Source organism: Lolium rigidum, chromosome 7 (genome assembly GCF_022539505.1).
Source record: "Lolium rigidum isolate FL_2022 chromosome 7, APGP_CSIRO_Lrig_0.1, whole genome shotgun sequence".
NCBI lineage: Eukaryota > Viridiplantae > Streptophyta > Magnoliopsida > Poales > Poaceae > Lolium > Lolium rigidum.
Genome location: NC_061514.1, coordinates 336,529,014 through 336,537,440, shown reverse-complemented (window position 1 = coordinate 336,537,440; position 8,427 = coordinate 336,529,014). Strand labels below are relative to the sequence as shown.

Genomic DNA, 8,427 nt, shown 5'->3' with positions numbered 1-8,427 from the left:
CGGTTTTCTCTGCTTACGATAACGACTGGTTTTTTTCCTTCCCTGGTTTTTCTTTGTTTAGCCATCACGAGATTGCTAGATGGCGCACGATGGCAGGCGTTGGTTTTCCGGTTTTCCTCGCTCGGGTTGCTTTCGTTTTTCTTTTTTGACTTACCGAGCAGACCCAGCGATCTGGTTAATTTAACGTACCAAAACGGTTAGATATCGGAAGCATTGGGAGTCTCGGTTTTTCTGACGGACGAAAATTTATTCCGGTTTTTTAGACCTACCAACACCACCAATCCGTAACTTATTAGTAGAGATTGGTAAAATGAAGCTCCTGAATTCACAAAAATAAAAATAAAACCCTGAAAAATCCATAAATTGTACATCACCAGCTTTTTGGAAACTACTAAACTTAATAAAAAAGTATATAGCAAAAACTCGCGAGGTCGTCTTCAACTCCTCGTTTAGTCCACCACAAATCTCGACTTTGCCCCCCAATCGCTCCCCGCGGCGGCCAGTTCAATTCCGTCCGCCGGCGGCGAGATGTCCTTCTTCTTCCGGGCGGCGTCGCGTCCCCGTCAGCCGCAGCAGGAGCTAGTGCGCTCCATCAAGGACTCCCTCCTTGCGCTCGACACCAAGACCGGCGCCAAGGTACTGCTCCCCTCCCTCGCGTCTCTACCTTCGGTGACCATTTCCGTCCACTTCCTGGCCCGATCCGCGCATATCCAAAATGGGAACGATGGTCAGACGGATCCTACTGTCTGCTCACGCGATCGGGCTGTTCATGTAGAGGACTGCCGGGTTTTTTGGGGGGGGGGGGGGGGGGACCATCGTGCAAGTAGCGAACTTGGTAGGAAACATAATTGCCATTGGTTTGTGTGGCTTTGCCATCCTGGGATGGAAGGATTAGTTTGTCGTTCAAAGCTTTAGAAAGCGCTCCCTCTGCTGAGATTTTGTTGAACAGTTGAGTGCTCATTCGCCCCAAAGTTGGTGGCCACAGAGGCATCCAGGTTGGGCTGAATCTAATTCAAGGGCTAACTTATCCTCGATTCTGGATCTGCCTGATAAGGAAATAGCTCACTGCACCGCTTTGTTCTACATGTCCGTTAAAAGGGTTACACCGTGTATCTGCAAATAAGGGGTTATGCCGGAATTGGCTTCGTTAGTAAATTGGCATCCGGTTTATAAGTTCAAAATGTGTGCACGTTGCATTGATTGTAATTATAAGCATGCATTTTGTGCCAATGTTCATTTAACAGTGTCCGTATACAAGTGGAGTGCGAACTAGAGGCACATTTGTAGCCTGTCATTACCATGGGATTGTTTGCTTGTTTGATTTACTCTTTTTTGTTTTTCGTGACTATTGTGTACTCATGTATATAATTATTTAACACACACAACACAATGGATACAGATCACTGGTTGCTCATATACTACGCTTTCTCTTATCAGGCTCTCGAAGATGTTGAGAAAAACGTACTCACCTTGCGACAGACACTTTCTGGTGATGGAGAAGTTGAACCAAACCAGGAGCACGTTTTACAGATAGCCCTTGAAATTTGCAAGGAGGATGTACTTTCTCTCTTTGTTCAGAATCTGCCTTCCTTGGGTTGGGAGGTATGTCATTCATCAATTGAATGTGATGTCATTTTTGCTAGGGTATTAGACACATTACTTTTAATTGCAGGGTAGAAAGGATCTTGTCCACTGCTGGTGCATTTTGTTGAGGCAGAAGGTTGATGAAAGTTACTGCTGCGTGCAGTATATCGAAAATCATGTTGATCTTCTGGATTTCCTTGTTGTTTGGTAAGGCCTATTGCTGATTTCTTTTTTTCGATAAGGTGTGCTTTATTACTCAAAATATTTTTAAGCATTACACCCAGCCTCTGCATAACTAGGATGCACACAGCCGTTTAGTAGTTCAGTATCAAACAAAAGGAGATACACTTTGAACAGGTTGATTGGTTTATTGCCACAATTTGGAAGCTATCTATATGTTGATTGTAGTCGAATGCTTCATGTTCCTTCGCTTTCCTTCTAACCCCATCATTATCTTCCTGAATTGTTGTTATGTTTGGCCATGAATTTCTGCAAGTCAGTAGCCCTTGGTTCCTTCAGTTGTTGAGTTGGTGCCTTCTCAATATATTTACTCGCCTACTTCCATTATTCTTGTATTTGTTCATGTCTGCAGTATATGCAACTGTAATAATTTTTTTGCTTGATTGATTAACTATGTTGTGCCAGCTACAATAACCTGGAGGTTGCATTGAACTGTGGAAACATGTTACGAGAATGCATAAAGTATTCTGCACTTGCCAAGTAAGGCTTCAAAGTCTCTGTTTAACTATTTATTTCTATTTCTCAGTGTTATTAGGGGCTATCGCTGGCTTGAAGTAACATATGTTGTCCAACATATATGCCTTGAAGAGAAATTGTGTTCATATTTTCGACTGTTTCTCAATAGAAATTATGTAAATCATCTAGTAACATAATTCATTAATTTGACATATGGTGGCACTGAACCAAGGGAAAGAAAAGATTTGCAAAAATTAGTTCCCCTTTCCCCAGTTGATTCCATACTAAATTAACACTGGTTAGCTTGACAAGCATTATTTAGCTGTTCAATTTGAAAGTCTTTCCTTCAGTTCAACCCTTGAACTGTAATAATATATCAGCAGTAGCTTTGCTCATCAGATACGAGATGATTGCATAAACCAGTTACATAATTGATTAATTTTTACATGCATTTTGATTTTGTAGTGCTCTTTCAGATATATATTGGCGTCAAGTAGCTTTGAGTTGTTTTTCCAGTATGTTGAGTTGCCAAACTTTGATATTGCTTCTGATGCTCTGAATACTTTCAAGGTAAATCCAACTTTGTTAATTTGGTACTACCTCTGTTCCAAAATGTAAACCTTTTTAGGAAGCTAGCTTTCTAAAAAGGCTTATATCTCGGAACAGGTAGTATTTATGTTATACATTCATTGGAATTTATGCTATGTTCTTCACGATTGATAGTTTTTTACAAGGATTTTGCAGGATTTGCTCACCAGACATGAAGATGCAGTTTCTGAGTTTCTCATTTCCCATTATGAACAGGTAAATGAGAACGATATCTTTTCTTTCTGAAATGAGTGAATTCCACCATGTTCATGTTAGCAAAATTAGATGTTCTTCTATCGACTTATCCACATTTTGTATTATTTTGATTATGTAAATATGTACAGTTCTTTGAACTCTACAAAAGGCTTTTAGCTTCAGATAATTATGTGACAAGAAGACAATCAGTGAAGGTTAGTCTATTTTAAGTCACTCCAGTAACATTTGTTGTTGAGCAGTGAAAAATTACCTAAAATGTGTTTTGCATGTCAGTTTCTTTCAGAATTTCTGTTGGAGGCGCCGAATGCTCAGATAATGAAGCGGTACATTTTGGAAGTTCGTTACTTAAACATTATGATTGGTCTACTGAAGGTATTAAATTGTTGATTATATATTTTCGGCTTCCACATTTAAAAATTATCATGCAATTACATCTTGCTTTTAGCAATGGTGGATAGTGGTACTAGTATGAGAAAGGAGAAACACAAGTTTCGTATTACTAGCTAGCCAACCCCCAAGATAATCAAAACTGTACCCCTGCAATTGTTCTTTGGTGGCTACTAGTGGTCGAGAGCTGAATGTTTTTTTCTGTTTCTAACTATGATAGATGGCTTCATTTTTCTATCTAGCTGATAGAAGGGTGATATATTGTAACTGTCAGTTTTGTGCCCTCCAGCTAATTATGTGCTGTGCGGGGAACAGGCTTATTATCTCGAAAGTGTTGAAGCAATGCTGCTTTTCCAATATGGAAATTGTTCTTATAGACACGCTCCCAAGTCCCAAAGGAAACAGTGTTAAATTTTTTTCTTCTGACGAGACAACTGAAAGATGCAAGCAGTGAAGTAGTTGTAGATTCCTTTTGAGTTTCATGGCTAATCAGCTTTCTTTGGCTCAATTCCTATCCTTTCTTATTACCTATACTAAACTGAAGCTTTTGTAGGATTCAAGCAAAAATATCAGGATATGTGCCTTCCACATTTTTAAGGTATTACTGTATTTATTTTTCAACTTTTGTACTTGTTTGATGTTGAGAATTTTTGCGACTGGATATGGTTAGTAAGTTATAACTTTATGAGCACATCTATTTTACTGGCGGTTCATTTTCATTGCATGGAATTAGGTGTTTGTTGCCAATCCAAACAAGCCTCGTGATATTATTCAAGTTTTGGTTGACAATCACAGAGAATTGTTAAAGTTACTCCATGATCTTCCTGCAAGCAAAGGTACTTCTGCATTCTCTACTTCCAGCTAACCCTACAGGATCAGATTTTGTGCACTGACTAATGCGAGTAATGGAAGAACCAAACATGACAGCTGTGACTTAGTGTTAAAGAGGATTCCTCGATAGGTTGTTGAGAAATATATGCAAGCTGTGACACTTCGAGTGAATTCCTCTTAATAGGTGATGACGAACAATTTGATGAGGAGCGAGACTTAATTATCGAGGAAATCAAGAAGCTCGTGCGCTCATCAGTATAGTCTGTTCTGAAAATCAAAATCATCCTTTCAAAGCGTAGTGGTCAAGAAAGGGAATCCCTTCCTCCATTCTTATTTCAAAACCTCCTGTGCAATATGATACCATGTACAGACCTGTTCAATATTTATCACTATACTTATACAGAAACAGTTCAGTCAAAGTGAGTTCTTTCACAAGAACATGAAGCATTTGCTACATGCATATATGGATCTAATGAATTTACCGCACCATATTTGATATATTTCGTAATTTGTTTGTCGTTTTGAAGAAGTGAGAGTGCGCCGCTCCAGTACGATAAACTGGGAAATGACCTGGAGAAAATGCCTGGCATTTTAAAGGTTTTGTTGTTTCATGTTTGTGAATACTTCACAAGTTCATGTCGCCTGTATGAGATTCGGGAAGATTGAGCTAATGAAATATATCTCTGAAGAAGTGTGTCAAGCTGAGAATGAACAGCTACTGGTTGCGTCTGACTTCTTTGTAATCCGGCAGTTGTTGCCCTACGTATGGTATACTTTCTTTTATACATTTTGACTTGACAAGAGGAGATGATAATTTACAGGAAGGAATCAATTGAATCCGACTAACATTCACACTGAGGTGGGAGGACTTGGATTTACTGAGCTGAGCTATGCAGTGGCCTTGGCCGGCGTGGGTCGTCACAGCGGCCGGAAGATCACCGGCGCGCCGTGCTGCGGTTGGAGAATCATGAGCACCTGGGGCGCGTGCACGTATGAAGGCGACAGCCGGAATGTGAACCGCTGCAGCACGACGGCCAGGGCCATCTTGGCCTCCATCAGCGCCAGGTTCTGCCCGATGCATACCCGCTCGCCGCCGCCGAACGGCATGAACGCCATCTGGTGCCGCCGCAGCGGCCGGTCGTCGCCGAACCGCGCTGGGTTGAACTCCGCGGCGTCGGCGCCCCAGTGCTCCTCGTCGTGGTGAACGGCCAGGATGGGTATGAGCAGCTCCGTCCCCGCCGGCACCACGCACCCGCCCAGCTCCACGTCCCGCTTCGCCGTCCGTATCATCGCCACCGCCGGCGGGTATAGCCTCAGCGTCTCGTTCACGATCATCGCAAGCTGCATTGCACATCCAGTCCAGATTTTGGCGTTAGCATATTTATGCAAATTTCATCTCAACTCTCGAGTATCCGATGTGATGTGAGGACTGTACGTACGGTTTTGAGCTTGGGGAGGTGGTCTTTAGTGGGCAGGTCATGGCGGCCGACGACGGCATGGACCTCCTGGCGGGCGCGGTCCTGCCACTCCGGGTGCATGGAGAGGGCGACGGTGGCCCAGGTGAGGAGGCTGGACAGCGTCTCCTTCCCAGCGAAGAAGAAGTTCTTGCTCTCCTCGATGATCTCCTCAGGCGTCATGGCCGGCGCCATGAAGCTCATGAAGTCCCTCATCCCGCCTTTGTCGTCGCCGTGATCGTCAGACTTGGTCTGCTGCAGGTTGGCGATGAACGCGGCGAGGCCCTTGCTGATCTCTCTGACCAGGTGCCACACGCGGATGTTCCTCCTCAGCGGCAGGAACCGGTACCCGGGGATGAACACCTTGCTGTGCGCGTCGGCGGCGAGGCCGGCGAGCTCGTCCTGGAGCTTGAAGACCACGCTGCCGTCGTCGTAGTTCCGGCGCCCGAACGTCGCGAACGTGATCACCTCCTGCGGCACGCGCTGGAACCACTCCACCACGTCCACCTCCGCCTCGCCACCGGCATTGCCGGACGCGGCCGCCGCGAGGTCGTCGAGCATGCGGCCCACGGTGTCGGCGACGAAGGGGAGGAGCCGCTTCAGGTTGTCGGTGTGGAACGCGGGGGAGAGGACGCGGCGGTGGCGGGACCACGCGTCTCCGTGGAGGTTGCTGAGGCCGTAGCCCTCGAACTGGCAGATGAGCGGGTGCGCCTCGTACCGGTCGAAGTGCTCCGCGCGCGTCAGCAGCACCTCCCGGATCAGCTCCGGCGAGCTGATCGTCAGCCTCGCTTTGGTCCCGAACCAGATCAGATGCTTTGGACCTGTCAAAAGTACACCTTCAGTACTTCAATTTAGGCTTAATTACCCATTTGTAGTCCATGATTTTGCAAAGAAATCTAGACAATCTAGTGTTAGAAACAGTGCAATCGAATCCAGAATCATATTGTGATGTGTTTTTAGAGGAAACATTCTGTCATTTGTAAGAAAATGTTAGCCGTTGGTCTAGTCAAAACATTTGGACGGTCGGGATAAACCTTTGGAGTACTATGTTCGATCACGTCCACACCTCTTTGTCATCATTATCAGCGACAAGATTCCTAACTTCCATTAACTGAATTAAACTAACCACACCACTGAAACACAACGAGATCGAGAGAACTATCATCGGTTGTCGTGCTGTGCCGCAGGATTTAAACAGAGATAAATAAACTAATGACATCAACAACCAGAAGCACATTAAGCTGGATCCTGAACTGGCAATGCGCTGCCGATCATGCCCATACGCGGCACCAGAGGTTGTTTACCGCTTAATCTACTCGCATTATCATTGACCTGTATGCATCGACAGCCTGGTGGAAAGATCGACCGATCCATCGATCATGGCAGCATCATCAGGTTTGACTTGAGAGGCCTCGCTTGCATGTTAATTTGTTGGCGCTTGCTTGTTCATTACTAGTACAGTATCACTAATTAAAATTTTGAAGTGACGAAGGAAGCAAGTAGCAGCGGTAGGACCTAAAAAGTGAAACGGAGGAGGAGCTCACCTAATCAGGCAGGGAAATAGTTTAAAGTCTCAGTTCTTGTTCCTACTCGCAAAAGCATGGAAGCATGTCCCCTCCTTTCCTCCGGCCGGGTTCACGCGCCACTGTTCTAACCTAAACTAATTCAATTGTATATACCCGTCGATTTAAACTAGTTGGAAATGCACGCGCTTTTGTTCCTTTTTTAACCAGTATGATTTTTTTAATTCCATGTACACTAAACTTTATTGGAATAGGAATTAATGTTGAGATTAATTAACGGGAAGAAGAAGAACAGGAAGAAGAAGAAGAAGAAGAAGAAGAAGAAGAAGAAGAAGAAGAAGAAGAAGAAGAAGAAGAAGAAGAAGAAGAAGAGCTCCTGACGTTTGCTTCAAGAAGAAGAAGAAGAAGAAGAAGAAGAAGAAGAAGAAGAAGAAGAAGAAGAAGAAGAAGAATGAGAATGTTAATTACAAGCTAGCTGGTGCAACTGTAAGTGATCTATGATTGACAGATATGCTAATTACCGTAGAGCTTCCTCCAATGGTGGTAGAAGGCGAGGACCCTGGGGAGGATGTCGTGGGAGTCCGGCGGCGCCATGGGCCGCGACGCGGCGTCCATCATGAGCCTCACCAGCTCGATCGAGCTGCCGACGAAGAAGCGGTAGCCCGGACCGCGCACGCCCTGCCGCGCGAAGTGCCGCTCCAGCCGCCGGGGACGAAACCACAGCGCCTCCGCCGCCGCGTGCGCGCACAGGCACGCCGCCCCCACCAGCACGGCGGCGGCCCAGCTCCACTGCCACGACCACGACCACGACCACGACGCCAACGGCCAAGACCACATGGCGGCCGGCATGCGGTGGATAATGAGTAGTCTGCCTCGATCGGCGCGCGAGCCACGGACGACGACGGCATGTACGCGGCGCCGTCTCGAGGTTTTTATACGCGCGCGCGCGGATGGAGTCGCTGGGCGGCGGCTGGAGAATTTTTGGGGCGACTGCACCATTGGCTGCCGGGTGCTGACTTGATTAAGTTATTTGCGTGTACTTTACTGGTTGCAAACCAGGTGTGTGTTATGGTTTGATCAGTTGGAGGTTTAAAATGGTTTTAAGTTAACAGCGGCCGGTCAATGCTATTGCTACCTCACCTAGCTAG

The 8,427-nt window shown here is 45.5% G+C and overlaps 2 protein-coding genes across 2 annotated transcripts; one reads left to right on the top strand and one right to left on the bottom strand.

Annotated features, from left to right (window-relative positions):
• The first annotated feature begins 464 nt into the window (after positions 1-464).
• On the top strand, positions 465-4,779 carry LOC124674416 (calcium-binding protein 39-like). Its single transcript, XM_047210466.1, has 11 exons — positions 465-636; positions 1,438-1,602; positions 1,673-1,791; positions 2,230-2,304; positions 2,757-2,850; positions 3,025-3,084; positions 3,213-3,278; positions 3,358-3,456; positions 4,025-4,069; positions 4,205-4,307; positions 4,487-4,779. The coding sequence occupies exons 1-11, from the start codon at positions 529-531 to the stop codon at positions 4,561-4,563; spliced, it is 1,011 nt and encodes a 336-aa protein (XP_047066422.1). The 5' UTR covers positions 465-528; the 3' UTR covers positions 4,564-4,779.
• A 441-nt stretch (positions 4,780-5,220) lies between these two features.
• LOC124669789 (cytochrome P450 734A5-like) lies at positions 5,221-7,873 on the bottom strand. Its single transcript, XM_047206331.1, has 4 exons — positions 7,801-7,873; positions 5,878-6,577; position 5,705; positions 5,221-5,643 (listed from the first exon to the last, which is right to left on the bottom strand). The coding sequence occupies exons 1-4, from the start codon at positions 7,871-7,873 to the stop codon at positions 5,221-5,223; spliced, it is 1,197 nt and encodes a 398-aa protein (XP_047062287.1).
• Between the last annotated feature and the right edge of the window lie 554 nt (positions 7,874-8,427).

Bases quoted from the DNA above. Each gene is read 5' to 3' on its own strand.
- LOC124669789 (XM_047206331.1), bottom strand. From the start codon at position 7,873: ATGGCGCCGCCGGACTCCCACGACATCCTCCCCAGGGTCCTCGCCTTC. The intron at 6,578-7,800 runs GTAATTAGCATA...TACTTTTGACAG, and splicing joins CCATTGGAGGAAGCTCTACG to GTCCAAAGCATCTGATCTGG.
- LOC124674416 (XM_047210466.1), top strand. From the start codon at position 529: ATGTCCTTCTTCTTCCGGGCGGCGTCGCGTCCCCGTCAGCCGCAGCAG. The intron at 3,085-3,212 runs GTAAATGAGAAC...AAATATGTACAG, and splicing joins TCATTTCCCATTATGAACAG to TTCTTTGAACTCTACAAAAG. The intron at 3,457-4,024 runs GTATTAAATTGT...AAGCTTTTGTAG, and splicing joins TTATGATTGGTCTACTGAAG to GATTCAAGCAAAAATATCAG.